Below are 21735 nucleotides of genomic sequence, written 5' to 3'. Positions count from 1 at the left end.
ACATGGAATTATGAAGTAACAAAAAAGTGTTAAACAAGTCAAAATATTTTTTATATTTGAGATTCTTCAAATAGCCCCCCTTTGCCCTGATGACAGCTTTGCACACTCTTGGCATTCTCTCAACCAGCTTCATGAGGTAGTCACCTGGAATGCATTTCAATTAACAGGTATGCCTTCTTAAAAGTTAATTTGTGGAATTCCTTTCCTTCTTTATGCGTTTGAGCCAATCAGTTGTGATGTCACAAGGGGGGTATACAGACGAAAGCCCTATTTGTTAAAATACCAAGTCCATATTATGGCAAGAACAGCTCAAATAAGCAAAGAGAAATGACAGTCCATCATTACTTTAAGACATGAAGGTCAGTCAATTGTGCAGTCGCAAGGTTAGTCAAACGTGCAGTCGCAAAAACCATCAAGCGCTATGATGTAACTGGCTCTCATGAGGACCACCACAGGAATGGAAGACCCAGAGTTCCCTCTGCTGCAGAGGATAAGTTAATTAGAGTTACCAGCCTCAGAAATTGCAACCCAAATAAACGCTTCACAGAGTTCAGGTAACAGACACATCTCAACATCAACTGTTCAGAGGAGCCTGCGTGAATCAGGTCTTCGTGGTCAAATTGCTGCAAAGAAACCACTACTAAAGGACAGCAATAAGAAGAAGAGTCTTGCTTGGGCCAAGAGACACGAGCAATGGACATTAGACCGGTGGAAATGTGTCCTTTGGTCTGGAGTCCAAATTGGTGATTTTTGGTTCCAACTGTCATGTCTTTGTGAGACACGGTGTGGGTGAACGGATGATCTCCGCATGTGTATTTCCCACCGTAAAGCATGGAGGAGGATGGGTTATGGTGTGGTGGTGCTTTGTTGATGACACTGTCTATGATTTATTTAGAATTCAAGGCACACTTACCCAGCATGGCTACGACAGCATTCTGCAGTGATACACCATCTCATCTGGTTTGGACTTAGTAGGACTATCATTTGTTTTTCAACAGGACAATGATCCAACACACCTCCAGGCTGTGTAAGGGCTATTTGACCAAGAAGGAGAGTGATGGAGTGCTGCATCAGATGAACTGGCCTCCACAATCCCCCGACCTCAACCAAATTGAGATGGTTTGGGATGAGTCGGGCCACAGAGTGAAGGAAAAGCAGCCAACAAGTGCTCAGCATATGTGGGAACTCCTTCAAGACTGTTGGAAAAGCATTCCAGGTGAAGCTGGTTGAGTGAATGCCAAGAGTATGCAAAGCTGTCATCAAGGCAAATGGTGGCTATTTGACGAATCTCAAATATATTTTGATTTGTTTAACACTTTATTGGTTACTACACGATTCCATATGTGTTATTTCATAGTTTTAATGTCTTCACTATTATTCTACAATGTAGAAAATAGTACAAATAAAGAAAAACCCTTGAATGAGTAGGCGTTCTAAAACTTTTGACCGGAATGTATGTATATATATATATATATTTTTTTTAATGGCAAACAAGACACCCTTCTGATTCACACTGATCTCAGTGAACTAATCCATTGCGGAGGCCGAGACTAATCCATTGCGGAGGCCGCAGGGATGGAACAGTCCAAGAAGAAGGGGAGTGTGGCTCTGGAGAGAGATGTGCACAATGCACGTCTCTCTCCAGAATGCGCTCTCTCCCGCCAATTAGTGCTCATTCATTATTTCATAACTTCATCGTGTGAATTGTTTGCATTTGTGTCTATCAATTCCCCATTACATACTGTATATCAACAGTAGTACATTTACCGTTAATTCCTATAATTTGTGATCTACAATGTTTGTTTGGTTACGGTCATTTCTGTTAATGCATTGAATATATTATTATTCCAGTCTTTTACCTTTCCCATTGTCGGAGTGGACATGTTGTTTGCAGAGTAAACAACCTATCCTACACATGAGAAACACGTTTTTGTTTATATCATTCCATTTACAAGTTTTGTCAATTTAGTCATGTTTGGAGTGGTTCTAATCAATGCTTAGTAAGGACGCGAACCTGATTACGCATAGTAGTAGGCCTATAGGCTACCTGGCCTGCACGCAAATGTAGGCATATAAATGTGCCGATTTGGGGATCTGATAGTATTTCTGATTGGCTTAAAGCATCACCGCTAATGAGCTGTGGAGCTTCTCGAAGTAATGTTTTCTTCACCTCAAACAGCAAGAAAACTGAGTTTTTACATCCATTGAGGATGACAATAGTTCCTCAAAATATTTTAAAAAATCTTTCCAGCTCTCTCCCTTTCAATAACCACTCAGTGTGAAATGGAAAAATGTCATGCTCTGATCCAGTGGAAACGTCCTAAAATACCTGACGACCTGTTATCCCTTGCACAAATAGCCTACAGCTGTGTCTGTCCCGAGCTCAATGGTGCGGAAAACTCGAGGACCCAGAATATTTTATCCAATGTGGCAAGTTTGCTGGCCGAGCTTTAGCCGGACCCAAGTTGATACAATGTTTGAAGTTTGTTGCAGACTGGCCATGCGTAGCCAATGTGATTCATAGGATATTTCTTTTTATCAGGATATTTTCTACCTGCAGGTGGCAATGTTTTTATTTTGTTGGCTTTATGTACACTATTGTTACATAGATAGCAATAGAATAAACTTTTTAGGTTTGAATCATTTTCATGTATATTTGGATAGAATTTTGATTAACCACATGACAATTATTTTGCGTTACGAAGTTATTATAAATTAAATTAAACTGTTAATGAAAATGTGCATATGAAAACCATAACTAACATGCAGATCAGTAGAAATGGTAAGATAAATTGGCATTCCACATGAGAAAGGTTGCCGAGTCCTCGTGTAGCTTATTACTGATCATTTCAGGAGAGTGGTTGGGTCAGGTTAAGGTTTTTGATCTCTGGCTCCCTCTTGAGTCATTTGTGTCTTATTTAATCAAACAGTGTGTTTAAAGCATCAGACAAGCTCAATGCATATGGCTGATTTAGTTAAAACACAAAGGGTGTGTCTATATATGGAATAATACACGTTTAAAAAATGTAGACCAATCGATTGGTTAAAAGAACAGATGACATTTGGTCTACCAAGAATGTTTTTTGTCACGGACAGCACGACAACAAATGTTCGTATCAAACCGAATTGCATCGATTTGTTCCTCTAACAAACCGAATTGCACCGAAACGTTTCAAACTAAAACGTATCAGTCCTGTATCGTATAAGAGCACATATAGAGTTGAAATCGGAAGTTTACATACACCTTAGCCAAATACATTTAAACTCAGTTTTTCACAATTCCTGACATTTAATCCTAGTAAAAATTCCCTGTCTTAGGTCAGTTAGGATCACCACTTTATTTTAAGAATGTGAAATGTCAGAATAATAGTAGAGAGAATTATTTATTTCAGCTTTTATTTCTTTCATCACATTCCCAGTGGGTCAGAAATTTACATACACGCAATTAGTATTTGGTAGCATTGCCTTTAAATTGTTTAACATGGGCCAAACGTTTCGGGTAGCCTTCCACAAGCTTCCCACAATAAGTTGGATGCATTTTGGCCCATTCCTCCTGACAGAGCTGGTGTAACTGAGTCAGGTTTGTAGGCCTTCTTGCTCGCACACGCTTTTTCAGTTCTGCCCACAGATTTTCTATAGGATTGAGGTCAGGGCTTTGTGACGGCCACTCCAATACCTTGACTTTGTTGTCCTTAAGCCATTTTGCCACAACTTCGGAAGTATGCTTGGGGTCATTGTCCATTTGGAAGACCCATTTGCAACCAAGCTTTAACTTCCTGACTGATGTCTTGAGATGTTGCTTCAATATATCCACGTAATTTTCCTGCCTCATGATGCCATCCATTTTGTGAAGTGCCCCAGTCCTTCCTGCAGCAAAGCACCCCCACAACATGATGCTGCCACCCCCTGTGCTTCATGGTTGGGATGTTGTTCTTCGGCTTGCAAGCATCCCCCTTTTTCCTCCAAACATAACGATGGTCATTATGGCCAAACTGTTCTATTTTTGTTTCATCAAACCAGAGGACATTTCTCCAAAAAGTATGATCTTTGACCCCATGTGGAGCTGCAAACCGTAGTCTGGCTTTTTTATGGCAGTTTTGGAGCAGTGGCTTCTTCCTTGCTGAGCGCCCTTTCAGGTTATGTTGATATAGGACTCGTTTTAATGTGGATATTGTAACGCCCTGGCCATAGAGAGTTGTTTTTGTTCTTTATTTTGGTTAGGCCAGGGTGTTACATTGGGTGGGCGTTCTATGTTCATTTTTCTATGTGTTTGTATTTCTTTGTTTTGGGCCGTGTGTGGCTCCCAATCAGGCACAGCTGTAGTTCGTTGTTGCTGATTGGGAGTCACACATAAGGAGCCTGTTTTTCCTTTGGGTTTCGTGGGGGATTGTTTCTGTTTAGTGTCTTGCACCTGACAGTACTGTTTGGCTGCCGGTTTTCTTGTTTTGTGTGTGTGTAGTGTTCTTACGTTTATTAAAACTCAAGATGAACACTAATTCCGCTGCACCTTGGTCTACTTCCACAGACAGCCGTTACAGATATAGATACTTTTGTACCTGATTCCTCCAGCATCTTCACAAGGTCCTTTGCTGTTGTTCTAGGATTGATTTGCACTTCTCGCACCAAAGTACATTCAGCTCTAGGAGACAGAACGCGTCTCCTTCCTGAGCGGTATGACGACTGCATGGTCCCATGGTGTTTATACTTGTTTATACAGATGAATGTGGTACCTCCAGGCGTTTGGAAATTGCTCCCAAGGATGAACTAGACTTGTGGAGGTCTACAATTTTTTTTCTGAGGTCTTGGCTGATTTCTTTTGATTTTCCCATGATTCAAGCAGAGGCACTGAGTTTGAAGGTAGGCCTTGAAAATACATCAACAGGTACACCTCCAATTGACTCAAATGATGTCAATAAGCCTATCAGAAGCTTCTAAAGCCATGACATTATTTTCTGGAATTTTCCAAGCTGTTTAAAGGCAGTCAACTTAGTGTATGTAAGCTTCTGACCCACTGGAATTGTGATACAGTGAATTATAAGTGAAATAATCTGTCTGCAAACAATTGCTGTAGAAATGACTTGTGTCATGCACAAAGTAGATGTCCTAACCGACTTGCCAAAACTATAGTTTGTTAACAAGAAATTTGTGGAGTGGTTGAAAAACGAGTTTTAATGACTCCAACCTAAGTGTATGTAAAGTTCCGACTTCAACTGTATCTACACTGAACAAAAATATAAACACAACATGTAAAGTGTTGGTCCCATGTTTCATGAGCTGAAAGAAAAGATCCCAGAAATTTTCCATATGCACAAAAAGCTTATTTCTCTCAAATGTTGTGTTTAAATTTGTTTACATCCCTGTTAGTGAGCATTTCTCCTTTGCCAAGATAATCCATCCAATTGACAGGTGTGGCATATCAAGAAGCTGATTAAACAGCATGATCATTACACAGGTGCACCTTGTGCTGGGGACAATACAAGGCCACTCTAAAATGTGCAGGTTTGTCACACAACACAATGCCACAGATGTCTCAAGTTTTGAGGGAGCGTGCAATTGGCATGCTGACTGCAGGAATGTCCACCAGAGCGGTTGCCAGAGAATTGACTGTTGCATTGAATGTTGCATTTATATTTTTGTTCAGTATAGATACGTATCGAATCGTCTTGAAAGGGAAAGATGCACATCCCTATTGGAAACATTTATATTCCTCTGCCCCACATTACACCTTTGTCATTACCTTCATTACACCATACAGTAAACTCATCTTATGTTTAGCCTTAAACACTTTCTACATACTAATGCATTTATCAATATCAAATCATTTCTGTGTTACAATTAAGTACCTTACTGTGATTGTTTTCCATTACAATTTGCTCAAATAAATAAAAATAGCTTATTTTGCTAAGAGCAATTTCTCAAGAAAGAATTTTACTAGGACTGTCTGGGAATAGTCTGAGTGGGGAGGGGAAAACTGAAAACTAGCTGTTATTGGCAGAGAGGTTTAGAAATCTTACTTATTGGTCTATTAACTAACCAGGCAGGCCAAAACTCTATCCTACCAAAACATGCTGAAATTTCAGGTGGCCTTTTCAAACAGCCCTTACACTAAATTATCATAATGTTCACAATTTCACAGTATTATTCCAACTTCATAGTGTTGAAATATATGTAAAACACGTTAAAATCATGCTGATGACTGCATTGGGCCTTTAACATTGTCACGTTCATTGTAATGAGCGGACCAAGGCGCAGCATGAGTTGAGGTCCACATACTTTATTATACAGTGAAACTACCAAAAAAACAGTAAACATAATACGAACGTGACAGCCGTAGTGCTAAACACACTAACACAAACAATATCCCACAAACGCAGGTGGGAAAAAGGGCTACCTAAATATGATCCCCAATTAGAGGTAACGATTACCAGCTGCCTCTAATTGGGAACCATACAAACCACCAACATAGAGATACAAACGCTAGAAACCCCCCTAGTCACGCTCTGACCTATACACCATAGAGAACCCAGAGGGCTTCATCTTATTATACAATAGCCTCGAAAAGGGGATACTCTCATACAGTACAAGTAGCCTACATGCATTCTTCTTTAACATACAGTACAAGTACATGTACAGTCATGGCCAAAAGTTTTGAGAATGACACAAATATTAATTTCCACAAAGTTTGCTGCTTCAGTGTCTTTAGATATTTTTGGAATAGTGAAGAATAATTACAAGCATTTCATAAGTGTCAAAGGCTTTTATTGACAATTACATGAAGTTGATGCAAAGAGTCAATATTTGCAGTGTTGACCCTTCTTTTTCTGTAATCTGCCCTGGCATGCTGTCAATTAAATTCTGGGCCACATCCTGACTGATGGCAGCCCATTCTTGCATAATCAATGTTTGGAGTTTGTCAGAATTTGTGGGGTTTTGTTTGTCCACCCGCCTCTTGAGGATTGACCACAAGTTCTCAATGGGATTAAGGTCTGGGAAGTTTCCTGGCCATAGACCCAAAATATCGATGTTTTGTTCCCCAAGCCACTTAGTTATCACTTTGCTTTATGACAAGGTGCTCCATCATGCTGGAAAAGGCATTGTTCGTCACCAAACTGTTCCTGGATGGTTGGGAGAAGTTGCTCTCGGAGGATGTGTTGATACCATTCTTTATTCATGGCTTCGTTCTTAGGCAAAATTGTGAGTGAGCCCACTCCCTTGGCTGAGAAGCAACCCCACACATGAATGGTCTCAGAATGCTTTACTTTTGGCACGACACAGGACTGATGGTAGCGCTCACCTTGTCTTCTCCGGACAAGCTTTTTTCCGGATGCCCCAAACAATCGGAAAGGATGATTCAGAGACAATGACTTTATCCCAGTCCTCAGCAGTCCAATCCCTGTACCTTTTGCAGAATATCAGCCTGTCCCTGATGTTTTTCCTGGAGAGAAGTGACTTCTTCGCTGCCCTTCTTGACACCAGGCCATCCTCCAAAAGTCTTTGCCTCACTGTGCGTGCAGATGCACTCACACCTGCCTGCTGCCATTCCTGAGCAAGCTCTGTACTGGTGGTGCCCCGATCCCGCAGCTGAATCAACTTTAGGAGACGTCCTGACGCTTGCTGGACTTTCTTGGGCGCCCTGAAGCCTTCTTCACAACAATTGAACTGCTCTACTTGAAGTTCTAGATTATCCGATAAATGGTTGATTTAGGTGCAATCTTACTGGCAGCAATATCCATGCCTGTGAAGCCCTTTTTGTGCAAAGCAATGATGACGGCACGTGTTTCCTTGCAGGTAACCATGTTTGACAGAGGAAGAACAATGATTCCAAGCACCACCCTCCTTTTGAAGCTTCCAGTCTGTTATTCGAACTCAATCAGCATGACAGAGTGATCTCCAGCCTTATCCTCGTCAACACGAGAGAATCACTGACATGATGTCAGCTGGTCCTTTTGTGGCAGGGCTGAAATGCAGTAGAAATGTTATTTAGGGATTCAGTTCATTTGCATGGCAAAGAGGGACTTTGCAATTAATTGCAATTCATCTGATCACTCTTCATAACATTCTGGAGTACATGCAAAGTGCCATCATACAAACTGAGGCAGCAGATTTTGTGAAAATTAATATTTGTGTCATTCTCAAAACCTTTGGCCACAACTGTATTCATTTTATTATATCCAACCTTAATAATAAAGCCTAGTCCTCTGAAAACCTAGCCTATATGAAAAAGGGAGTAATTCTCCAATATTGCAAGGGTCTTGGCCCATTGAGAGCAGGTCAACTGTGTGAGGAATGAGGATGCTGGCGACAATCTGGCTAACAATAAGGCAATTCCATCAGCCTTATCTGTGGGCTCACACAGATATGGCACACCACACACAGCAGCTATTCAACACAGTGAAGACTGCCAACTAAAAGAAAACTGTGATGCCATTTTGAAAGTGTAATCATCAAATAGCAGGTGGCCCCTGATAAAACCATGTTGGTAGCATAATCATTTACCTCGATTCGGTGTCAGAGGAAGGCCGTAAGGCCCAAAGACTCCAGCCCCCCAAGTCATAGACAGCTCTCTCTGCTACCGCACGGCAAGTGTTACCGGTGCACCAAGTCTGGAACCAACAGGACCCTGAACAGCTTCTACACCCAAGCCACTGCTAAATAGTTATTTAAATAGTCCGTGTAGCTACTCGTTAACTATCTGCATTGAACCTTTTCGCACTAACTCTTTTGACTCACATTCGCTGCTGTTACTGTTTATTATCGATCCTGTTGCCTAGTCACTTTATCACTACCTATATGTTTATGTCTACCTCAATTACCTTGTACCCCTGCACAGCAACTCGGTACTGGTACCCTGTGTAATATATCCAAGTTATCGTTACTCATTGTGTATTTAATCCTATATTTAATCCTATTTTTCTATAATTTCAATTTTTTCTGTCTCTCTGCATTGTTGTGAAGGGCCCATAAGTAAGTGTTTCACTGTAAGTCTACACCTGTTGTTTACAAAGCATGTGACAAATACCATTTCCAGAAGTATTTGCAAAGCTGGCATTTCCAAAATGCAACCCACCCAAACATAACATTCCGTTGTACAGCAGGATTGAAGTCAATTACATGTCTGTTCAGTCAACTCAGGAAGTAAACAGAAATTCCAATGTTCCAATATGAGAAAAATGTGGTTTACTTCCTGAATTGACAGAATTGAAATGGATTTGAAGCCACCAGCCCTGTTGGACAGTAAGAAGGAGAAAATGGGTCCACCAGACCAATGCCCTTAATCTTTAATAGAAAATAACAAAGAACAAAACAACGATAATATAAATGTCCCACACAGTATCGCGGGTGTGGAACAGTGACACATTAATCTTTTAGGGAGACGAAGAGAGAAGCTCCAAATGACCTGTTTTCACTGAGGCCTGAGGACTCAACCTGCTGGTGTCACTGTCAGAGACGAGGGGGCAAGGATACCAAGCGGCCTCCGGAGACTGGCTTTATCGCCACAATAGATCTAAATGCTCTACAAAGTGGTTGTGTGTGTGCGTCAATGGAGGCTGCTGAGGGGAGAAGGGCTCATAATAATGGCCAGAATGGAGCGGATGGAATCCATTCCAGTCATTATACTCTATTCCAGCCATTATTATGAGCCATCCTCCACTGGTATGCGTGTGTCCATCTGTGTAAGTAAAGGCGTCCACATGCTTCCCATCCGAATCAATTCGGAACAGTTTGTGATGTTTTTTGTTTGTTTTGGTCTTCGGCAAGGGTTTTTTCAGCTGTTCATGCACACTTCATTTTTTCTCGAGGCAAGCGGAAGCTTGGAGCTGAACTCTACGCCCCTTCGTTGGCCATTGGTCAACAGTAGGGATTCTTCAATTAAGTGTTTGTTGTCATTCAACGATTGATGACTCGTTTTCATGCACATTTTTTTACTTGAGAAATAGATGTAAAGCTGCACAACTAAGATCTCGGCAAAAACGTTAAAATTAATGAAAGATTTATTGAATAATATTAGAATAATTGGGACGATTTTGAGGAAGTGTATCCTGGACAAACAATACGATTGCCGCTTTTTCTCATTTTTCAAGCGAAGGTCTTTTAAGGCAGTACATAAGCACACTCGTTCAGTTTGGCGCCAGCCAAACCGAAGCATGCAGAAGACTTAAGACAGACACAAAGGAGAGAGAAGAGCGAGAGATAGTGAAAATGTGTGTGTGTGCACGTGCGTGCGTGTACGTAAGAGAGGGAGATAGAGAGAGTTGTGCACAGAGTGGGTACCAGTAGGAATTCCTCGAGCCACAATTAACCCAGAGACAAAAGAGAAACGCATGCCAAGAGTACAACCAATGTTTTTGTTTGTGCTGCTCCTGAAAATATAGGGCACAGGCTGGGTTCACAAAGAGCAAGGGGATTGGAATTCTATTATTTTTTCTGAGGGAGTCTGACAGGATTCTGGCTACCTATCAAAGCTCTATAGGCTCTCATAGGCTGCTATATACTATCTGTCAGCTGGTTTCTCTATGTGGGTGGAAAGAGATGGGAAGATGTGCTGTCCAATCATCGTTCACGCCTCCACCACAAATTACCCCGGAGGCCTGGAAACCAAACATAGCACCACTGCCCTAAATGAAAAATAGCCAGTAACTCTCGACAGAAGGAGTTAAATCGCCTGCACACAAATCAAGCCCATCATGCCAAATAGTGTCCACCTGGCAAAAAGTGTCCACACCCCCCGCGTCACAAAGGGATTCGATGAGCTCTAGTTTCTGTTGCTAGGGCAGTTTCTAGAACTGGCAAAATTCTGAACGGCCTACGTAATGAACAAAAGTGTCCATTGCTTGCCACTGTAGCGGTCGTGGAGGACGCGGAGAGTTCTAGTTTTATATCACCTCATAAGCGCTCGCTCTGTCAGCGCAAATTTACTAACTTAAAATCGCTCTCCAAGGACAGTGTTTTGAGGGTGACTACCTGCTGACGACCTACTGCTTCAGAAGACTGAAAAGACTGGATAGACAAAATGTTCTTTACCACATGTTGCTAGTACCAGTAAAAAGTTTGATGTTCTACATTGTAGAATAATAGTGAAGACATCAAAACTATGAAATACCACATATGGAATCATGTAGTAACCAAAAAAGTGTTAAACAAATCTAAATATATTTTACATTCTTCAAAGTAGCCACCCTTTGCCTTGATAACAGCTTTGCACAGTGCAAAGCTGTCATCAAGGCAAAGGGTGGCTACATTGAAAAATCTCAAATATAAAATACATTTTGATTTGTTTAACACTTTTTTGGTTACTACATAATTCCATATGTGTCATTTCATAGTTTGGATGTCTTCACTACTATTCTACAATGTAGAAAATAGTACAAATAAAGAAAAACCCTTGAATGAGTAGGTGGGTCCAAACTTTTGACTGGTACTCTGTCATTATATAAGAAAATATTGTTAAATAGGAAGAAATATTGACATTGCTAGCTACTTATTTATATCAGCCTGCCTAGTCAGCTAGCTAGCCAGAAAGTTATATTTAGCTAACATTAGGTGGCTTCAATTCCATTTGTAGCTTGCACTTTAATGGCATCCCTCGAGGAGATTTCATTTTATTTTCTAACCAGCCAAAGTACTATGAAGGCACCAGTGATCTCGACAAGAGGCGCACCATTCGTAGGGGGGGCAGAGAAAATCACAATTCAGGGTAACGTTAAGTAGCTAACTATTATTAGATCACTGGAAGGACTTAGTGTACAACCATTTTTCAATACTTGGCCATCTACACGTTGCTAGTTATACATTTAGTTACAGTATATGTCTATGTCATATTGAGGTATCTAGCTATAAGTTAACCCAGAAAAAAGTAATGGATAGATGTAAGCAATTATGGTCACTCCAACTGCCCTTAACTAGGTGTCTTCGAGAGAGAGAGAGAGAGAGACTGACAGAGAGAGAACGAAAGAAAGTGAGAAAGAGAATACAAGTGAGTGAGAGAGAGAGAGCGAGAGAAACAGATAAAAACTGAGAAAAACAGAGAGAAAGACATGGGTGGAGATGTACTTGAACTTCAGTATTTCAACAACCCTTGTCTTCCAACTAGTTAGGCAATCGCATGTACAACTGAAGTCGGAAGTTTACATACAATTAGGTTGGAGTCGTTAAAACTCGTTTTTCAACCACTCCACAAATTTCTTGTTAACAAACTATAGTTTTGGCAAGTCGGGTAGGACATCTACTTTGTGCACGACACCAGTAATTTTTCCAACAATTGTTTACTGACAGATTATTTCACTGTATCACAATTCCAGTGGGTCAGAAGTTTACATACACTAAGTTGACTGTGCCTTTAAACAGATTGGAAAATTCCAGAAAATTATGTAATGGCTTTAGAAGCTTCTGATAGGCTAATTGACATCATTTGAGTCAATTGAAGGTGTACCTTTGGATGTATTTCAAGGCCTACCTTCAAACTCAGTGCCTCTTTGCTTGACATCATGGGGAAATCAAAAGAATACAGCCAAGACCTCAGAAAACAAATTGTAGACCTCCACAAGTCTAGTTCATCCTTGGGAGCAATTTCCAAACACTTGAAGGTACCACATTCATCTGTACAAACAATAGTACGGAAGTATAAACACCATGGGACCACGCAGCCGTCATACCGCTCAGGAAGGAGACGCGTTCTGTCTCCTAGAGATGCACGTACTTTGGTGCGAAAAGTGCAAATCAATCCCAGAACAACAGCAAAGGCCCTTGTGAAGAGCCTGGAGGAAACAGGTACTAAAGTATCTATATCCACAGTAAAACGAGTCCTATATTGACATAACCTGAAAGGCCTCTGGTCTGATGAAACAAAAATAGAACTGTTTGGCCATAATGACCATCGTTATGTTTGGAGGAAAAAGGGGGAGGCTTGCAAGCCGAAGAACACCATCCCAACCATGAAGCACAGGGGTGGCAGCATCATGTTGTAGGGGTGCTTTGCTGCAGGAGGGACTGGTGCACTTCACAAAATAGATGGCATCACGAGGCAGGAAAATTATGTGGATATATTGAAGCAACATCTCAAGACATCAGTCAAGAAGTTAAAGTTTGGTCACAAATGGGTCTTCCAAATGGACAATGACCCCAAGCATACTTCAAACGTTTTGGAAAATTGGCTTAAGGACAACAAAGTCAAGGTATTGAAGTGCCCATCACAAAGCCCTGACCTCAATCCTATAGAAAATCTGTGGGCAGAAATGAAAAACATGTGCGAGCAAGGAGGCCTACAAACCTGATTCAGTTACACCTGCTCTGTCAGGAGGAATGGGCCAAATTCACCCAACTTATTGTGGGAAGGTTGTGGAAGGCTACCTAAAACGTTTGACCCAAGTTAAACAATTTAAAGGCAATGCTACCAAATACTAATTGAGTGTATGTAAACTTCTGATCCACTGGGAATGTGATGAAAGAAATAAAAGCTGAAATAAATAATTCTCTACTATTATTCTGACATCTCTACTATTATTCTGACATTTCACATTCTTAAAATAAAGTGGCGATCCTAAATGACCTAAGACAGGGAATTTTTACTAGGATTAAATGTCAGGAATTGTGAAAAACTGAGTTTAAATGTATTTGGCTAAGGTGTATGTAAACTTCCGACTTCAACTGTAATTGAAACTTGGCAGTAAATGTGTACAGTTGCATAGTAAATATATTTATTGCAAGTAAAATGTTCAGTTGACTGAAATGGACTGTTCAGTTGCCCAGTTCCTTACTGGTCATTAGCCCCTTCTTCCTAGCCATTCATCTTCTGTGCCCAATTCCAAATTAAATTTTAGGCCAGGGTTGGTTTTGGAATTGGACATTGGTTTCTAGTTAGTGTTTGCATATCTGTAGGTTCTAGATTTGTGTAAGTAATATGACAGAGGTGTCCCGGAGCCCATTACACAGCAGGTTGGGGTCATCACCATATTGTTACACCTACCTGAGCCCCATCAGATCAAACTCTGAAAAAATAGAGTAGGGGGTTAAGGGACTTCATTAAAAAAAAAAATTATAACTCGCAGCCTATACCTTGGCGTGGTGAGGGCTTTCAACTAAACCAGGCCCATGATATTGAAAATTAAGTAGCCTTTGTGTTTGCTTTTTCATCCGCCACCTCTCTTCCCTTTACTCTGCTTTTGATCTCCAGGGGTTCTGCCATGTTTCAAGACGGCGAGGAGACAAGACGATGACCAGCTTGAGCAAAATTCAAGCCCCCCCCCCTTTCGAGACTGGCTGCCTGTCGAATACAAGTGACAGGAAGAAGTAGCACCTCCTGTGTCTTGATTCTGTCTCTTCCATCATCCTTCAGGTCTTTCTCCTCTCCCTCCAGATGAAATTCTGCATCTAGTGACATCTGATTGCAGAACAATCTGCCCACTCATCCCATCCCTTCTCCATCTCTGGAGACCTCCTCCCATTCCTTACCGCACTCATCAACCCCTCTGGTGTAAAAAATGACAGACAGATATCCTTTCTTTTTTGTCTGCCATTTACATTATTGCATGTCTAATCGAACACTTAAATCAATCAATACCTGATCTACCTGTAACCTGTGTGTTTGCTTGTTTTCATCTCTGTCCCCTTCTCTTAACCCCCTAGAGTCGATTGACGCACCTGGTTCACAAGGCGTTCGCTGTTGTAAATTGTAACGTATCCCTTGATGGTAATTTGTTAGTTTAACATTATTCATTGTTGGTCTAGGACCGACAGTAGGTAGATATATATTCAACCACAAGCCATGCGAGATATATATATATTTTTTTTTTCATAATAGAGTTTCAGTGTAGACTAGACAAGACAAGCTCAAAATAAAAACATGCCAGCCAGACAAGCCAGGGTATGAATCAAATCGATGTGCATATGAATGGAGTGGAAATTAGCTGACTTTGATCTGTAAGGTAAGCAATATTAACGTGTCAAGCAGAATAGACGTTTCCTTTGCTATTTCCGAAACGTGGCAACTTTTAAGACATGGATTTCATGTTGATGACATGTTAACAAGGTACCCAAAAGTAGTTTGAAGTAGTTTATCTTATTAGCTCAACAAAAATAGTTGAAGCAGCTAAATTGTCGCAGAAATCTGATTTGTTTACATAGCGGGGATAAAAACATTTTTGGGGGGCTGTAATGATCTCCAAAATTCAATGCATTAGGTCATCTCACACCGCTGATATAGCAACGGACGCTAATAGCATATCGATTCCCATTGTGATGCAGGGAGGACACTTTTTGGAAGGTGGACACTGTTTGGCATGACAGGCCCCTAGAGCGTCCCAACTCAGGTGTGATGTGGCACCAGTCCCCTCTGTGTGTTATTCCCCCAACTGTATGCCATGGGTCCCTAATCCACCTGTTCTTTCAAACATTAAGGGGAAAGGTTTACATGCAAGGCACTAGCCACCCGATTCAACATAGCTACTGTGGAGAGTAGAATTAACGTTACTTGCTTTTAACATTATCTGACATAGGCATAGATTTTTTAGGTGATAGAAAGAGACCAAACCACCATAGTCTACAAAATAGTGTGGAATAAGGAGCCCCTTCAAAGCATTCAGAGAAGGCCCAAGGATTTATAAATAAATGTCAAATAAAATGTTGTTTTAATTTCTATTTCATCTTTACAATCAATTTGTATGACCTTCTGATTTCATCTCTTCAATTTGTGTTGGAAAGACAAGGGTTAATACTGATTTACATTTTTACATTTTTAGTCATTTAGCAGACACTCTTATCCAGAGCGACTTACATACATTTCATAAATGTTTTTCTCCGTACTGGTCCCCCGTGGGAATCGAAGCCACAACCCTGGCGTTGCAAACACCACGCTCTACCAACTGAGCCACACAGGACTAGGTGGACACTGATTTATATCCAATCAGGATTTATTTTCATTGGTGGTCTATGGGTAGAAAAATCTAGCTCAGCCAGCCATTGGCTAGGCCTTCAGAAGCTAGACAGAAGGCCTCTGCCATTAAACTCTATCAGAGCAGAATTTTGGAGTGACAGTGGAATGAACCAATCACATTTTGACTTGTAATTGGTGGGTCTGTTAAAAAAATCTAATGGAAATGAAATGTCTATTTGTGCTTTCAAGACAACAGGGAACTCAAAAAATATAAACGAGGTCAAAATCATGACATCAGTGATCTTCAGGTCGGAGCTCTAGAAAGAGGCCTGAGTTCTTGAGTTGGAATTCTGAGTTGGATGACCGTTCAAAAAATAATAATCCCAGTTGTAGCTAGTTTTTGTCAGGGTTCCAAGTTGTCTTGTTTGACCAAAACTGTCTCTCCTTCAGCGCCATGGAGTGCACAGGTATTACGGTCCCTGTCCTTTCAGCACCACAAGCCTGTCACCTTAGATGTGACACTTTTGCGGTCACTTTTGGTGATAGTGGTGTTGGGCTACCATAGGTTGTGTAAAAAGTGTGTTTTTTGTTTTGCTGGTCGAATTACTTTATGCTGGGTGTCACATGTTGTGTCCATGCCTGTTCTGTCTCTGTGTGTGCGGCAGCCCAAAGCGCTGCCTGTTTGATTCAGTCGTAATGTCAAAAAGCATTGTTCCTCCTTCACTATAACTGGAATGCTCCATCTACAGAAGATCTGTTGGGCACATTAAGTGATGCTATGTTTTCTGTTATCTTCTTGATTTTTGAGTTTGATACAAGGTATTGGAAGATTTTTGATCCCTCTGAAGGTCCTATAGTCACAGTTCGTCACTGCCACCAAATGTGCCAAAAAGTCACTATTATTCTGAGTAGCCTAGTCATGGTCTGTTTCTCAAGTGTCCATGTGTGTTTTTAGAAATGTAAAAGTTGCCTAAGTGTCACGTGTAGGCAATTGGAAGGCAATTTCAGACATTATTATGAATTGTTTTACTTACCACAGTTTTCCTCGTCGCTGTTGTCTGAGCAGTCGTCATCATCGTCGCACCTCCATATGGTCGGTATACACCTTTTGTTATTGCACTGAAACTGACCATCCTCACACTCTTCTGCCTCTGCTCCTGCAACGTTGGAAAAAACATCAATATACGCGCACCTCCCGCCATCCACATGGGCATGCGCTCAAACTGTCATTTGCAAATGAATGCCTATGATATGCCCTAGCGGTTCTGGAGGGGGGTCAGTGCCCCTGTGACAACAATTTTGGACCCCCTTGTGGCCCCCCTAAATGTGGAGTATGAAATAATTTGTACATAACTGATGCCTGCAATGCAGTGAAGAAAACGATATGACAACAATAACGTCTAATGTAACTGGCCCCTCTAACAGTACAACTGGCCCCAGCTTGGCCCCCCCAGTTGAAATGGTCCAGAACCGCCACTGATGATATGCCGCATATTCATCCAGTCAGTCAGTATTGAAATAGGATTCCGTTATGAGCGTCACTTGGGGCTGTTGTTTTGCTACAATAGACACATAACCCACTTGGCAAACTGGTTGAATAAACGTTGTTTCCACGTAATTTCAAAAAAATAATAATTAGAATATGATGACGTTGAATCAACGTGGAAAACTGATTGGGTTTGAAAAAAGTAATCAATGTAAGGGAATTTCGTATTTTTTTCACACAACTTTTAAACCTAAATGCAATGACATGGTACATTTTTTTGGTGTTTATTTCACATTGATTTCACGTTAGTTGACATTGACAACTCAACCAAATGTAAATCAAAACTAGAAGTTGAACTGATGTCTTTGCCCCTATTGTAAGGACCGATTGTAAGGACCGATTCTGTAATTTATAATTATAGCATTTTAAAAGGGGGTGGGCGCACATTAGGCCTAACCATCGTATCGTTACAATGAGACAAAGATTAATGTAGCCTAGGCTACTACCACCTATGTTGCAATCATATGGATGCTGTCTCACATCCAAGGAACACATGTCAACATTGCCAAGTAAACGCCGACGCACACATTTCCCATACATTTTCCCAGAAATGTTGATAAAACATACAGATGAAATGACCACAATTTGTATTGTGATATTTTCATTTAGTTTTCCACTAACAATGAGTGGTTCTCCCACATCGTTGCAACAGTAGGCTAGCGCATGAAATCATTCGCTACCATCCGGAGGAGACCGCGTATGGATGGATCCCTCTCTGTTTAGCTCATTACGGGCATACTTTCATCCGATTACCATCATTTTAAGGATCAAAGGAAACAGGACAAACCTTTTGAGGAATGAAGTTTCAGGGCTAACAAATGAAAGAGCAGTAGTTTCCTTATATCCGTCCACATTTCTGGAGGAGGTGATGGAGCTCATCCACAAACAAAGCCTGACCTAATATCCGTTCCTCTAGCGATGCGACAGTGGTACTTCACCGAACTAAACCTCACTGGCAATTTGAATCAGTGACGACGGCGTGTATAGGCGGGGATTGTGCCAGTAAAAATAACAATAAAGCAGTCTTTTCATTTATTTCCCCCGATAACATGAAGATGTTCAGGCCTACTGTAGACTATCATTATTTTACAACGTTCTTCGTGGAGCCAAAACATTGGCGGGAATTCCTAAAATATTATTGTTTTTCACGCGCCAATAGGCAGAAAAAGTTGAAGATGGATGCACCTGCATTGACCAAGAACACACGAAAAAACGTATTCGTCTACAGTAGCCTATTCTGTTTGCAACAGATGAAAGCAATATATTTCCAAAGTTTTAAATTATTAACTTCACAGTGGACCTTCAGAACAAAGCTCTCACCTGAACAACAGGTCTAAGGTCGAATTCATATATTTTACTAATTGGAGTCCCCTGGAAACACACAGACCAAAACTAAGGTTCCTTCTACCGCGATAATATACAATAAACACATTTTCATTAATTTAATATCTAATTTAATATGTTCTGAAAAATAATTGTATGTAGGCCAACACATAAATATTTAAGCGAGAGAAACCCTTCCCTGGGGCACACACACACACTCACACACACACAGAGAGAGAGAGCGAGCGAGATATACACAATCACATCTACCCAGACAGATTTTTTTGGGGGGGCATGACAGGCAGTTAAGTGAGGTAGAGGAGGGTGCTAGGCAGAGGAAAATAGTTATACAAATAATATACATGGGATTTGTTTAGTGCTTTTCAAGGACCCAAAATCACTTTACAATTGTAGAAATAAAATAAAAAACAGGAGTCAAAACAAAACAACATCAGACTAAACAAAAACATGAACAAAGAGAGGGGTGGGCTCAAGAAAGGGAAAGAGTGTGACTTACTGTATCAGTGTATGAGGAGGGTAGGATTTGGGTTTAGAAGCAAACCCGGTTTAGGGTAAGGTGCGAGATTGGGGGTGCTTTAGGACCCTGAAAGATGGTGAAGGACTCGGAGTCACAGATGGCTGAAGGGAGGGACTTCCAGAGCGTAGGAGCAACCCTAGAGAGGTCCCTGTCGCTGAAGCTTTGGAGCTTCGACCTGGGGATGTGGGTTGGTAGGGAGAAGAAGGTCTGAGAGGTAAGGAGGGGCAAGGTGGTGAAGGGCTTTGTAGGTAAGAAGGAGGATATTGTAATCAATGTGTTGGGAGGCAGAGACCCAGTGGAGTTCACAGAGAACATGGGTGATGTGCTGCCAAGACTAAGTGAGCTGCAGAGTTTTGAACCATTTGGAGCTTATGGAGGCAGTTTGAGTTGATGCCGGAGAGTAGTGAGTTGCATTAGTCAAGACGGGGGGGGAATTAATGCATGTATGAGTGTTTCAGCGGCAGAACGGGAGAGGGAGGGCCTGACTTTGGCAATGTTGCGGAGGTGGATGAATGAGGATTTGACCATCTGTTTCATGTGGTGGTCAAAAGAGAGGGTGGTGTCTAGAATGACGCCAAGGTTGCCTGTGTGGGGGAGGGAGACACAGTGGTGTCGTCAATGGTGAGGGTCTCAGCTTTGAGGGTGGATTCGATGCCTAGGAGTAGGAGTTCCATTGTATCACTGTTGAGGTTGAGGACGTTTCGTTGCATCCATGTATTTATTGCAGAGAGGCAGGATTCGATGTGGGTCAGAGGTGGGTTGAGGAGAGATTTGGTGCTGAGGTAGATCTGGGCGTCATCGGCATAGCAGTGGAAGTCAAGGTTGAAGTGATGGAGGATCTGACCAAGAGAGGGAGAATGATCAGTCAATGATGAGTTTATTTTGGTGTCTTGTCCTTGAAAAACTGAAGGAAGGAGTGGAGGGAGTACAGAAGGTGTCGTAAATGAGGTTACGAAGGTTAAATGATTCTGCACCTGCAGGTGTTCAAAACATGTCGGCATAAATAACCTGTTTACCAAAAACACTCAATTTGGGCATCTTTTAAAAAGGGTCTGCGAGTCCCTCGGTGACTTTGCTGTCCCCACCTGCGTGCATAGTTACAGAATCGATTCCCTTTTGACACTGCCATATCTTTTTAACAACCCTAGTCTTAGTAGACTCTTCACCAAACAATTATGCAAAATAACACTCTTCGGCTACAGCTAGGTAATGGCCACATATGAGTGAACAGCATTACTACTTCCCCTCATTACCCACAATGAAACTGTTATTGGTCTTGCCCAACACAATGAGGTTGCTGCACTGTGGCGAGGGAGAAAAAAGTGCAATAATCCGTATCTACAGAACGAACGATGCTGTCAGTCAAATCTAGGGCACGACCATTGCTGACAGCATAATCAGTCGTTTTAATGGAGATAAACTGAAGCGGAATTTATATTCTAGTGCTACAAAAAAATAAAACTTAGTAGATTACTGAGCAGAGTGCTGTGCAAAGAAAAATACAATAACTGACTTCAAGACCTCCATGGAAACCTGCTCTCGCCCCAGTGAGCAGAAGCAGAAATTGGGGGCCTGAATATCACTGATTAGGGGTGTCTCATTCTCCACAGGGCTATGGGCAAGAGACATCTGTTCCCTTGCCAGCTGAGAAATACTGGAGTACTGTACTCTACACCTCTTGAAAGGTACATGCACATGATCTTCAATATTTTGTTATTTATTTAACCTTTATTTAAAGTCAGTTAAGATCAAATTCTTATTTACAATGACGGCCTACCCCGGCTAAACCCTAACACGGATGACGCTGGGCCAATTGTGTGCCGCCCTATGGGAATCATGGCAAGTTGTGATACAGCCTGGAATCGAACCAGGGTCTGTAGTGACGCCTCTAGCACTAAGATGCAGTGCGTTAGACCGCTGCGCCACTCAGGAGCCCAATATAAGGATAAGTGAATTATAATCATTCTCAGACAAAGATGATGTTACACTTGTTGTCACCGTCTCATCATTTAAAAGTGTTAAAATAAAATAAAATTCACTCTCGGGTTTAGGGTGTAATGCTTAGTTATGTAATAGGCATGGGAAGACCACAGGCACAATTTGGATGCAAAAATATGTAAATGTATACCTAAATATAAGGTCTCAAACCTGTAAGCCCACTCATAGAACAGAATTGCTGGCCACCACAACCGAGAATGATAGATGGCACAATGTTGTGAAATCACTTGGAATTTTTAAGTGGCAGAAATTCACTAGATCAAATTGGAATCTCATCTACTGAAGATAACGCAGACGGAATTTAGTTTTCAGCCAATTTGCCGCCGAGAGTGAATCAAGATTGAATGAAAATGCATTTGGCACACAGAGGATTAAGTAGGAGGCACTACATAATATATTGTGTGTGAGTGTGTGTATCTGTGTGTGTTTGGTTTTATTATCCTTGTGGGGACTAGAAGTTCT

The 21735-nt window shown here is 41.3% G+C and overlaps 1 protein-coding gene across 2 annotated transcripts in view; it reads right to left on the bottom strand.

Annotated features, from left to right (window-relative positions):
• LOC115156620 (low-density lipoprotein receptor-related protein 8) overlaps nt 1–18505 on the bottom strand; it is a 213539-nt gene extending 195034 nt beyond the window's left edge. For both annotated transcript variants that reach the window (XM_029704122.1, XM_029704123.1), the window contains exons 1-2: nt 18202–18505; nt 16903–17025 (exon numbers count right to left, since the gene is read on the bottom strand). In XM_029704122.1, the coding sequence (XP_029559982.1) occupies nt 16903–17025; nt 18202–18268 (190 nt within the window). In that variant the 5' untranslated portion in view covers nt 18269–18505. The remainder of the gene's footprint in view (nt 1–16902; nt 17026–18201) is intronic.
• Between the last annotated feature and the right edge of the window lie 3230 nt (nt 18506–21735).

This window comes from Salmo trutta, chromosome 21 (genome assembly GCF_901001165.1).
Source record: "Salmo trutta chromosome 21, fSalTru1.1, whole genome shotgun sequence".
Taxonomy (NCBI): domain Eukaryota; kingdom Metazoa; phylum Chordata; class Actinopteri; order Salmoniformes; family Salmonidae; genus Salmo; species Salmo trutta.
The sequence above is the reverse complement of the archived record's forward strand: the minus strand, read 5'-3'. Positions and strand labels throughout refer to the sequence as shown.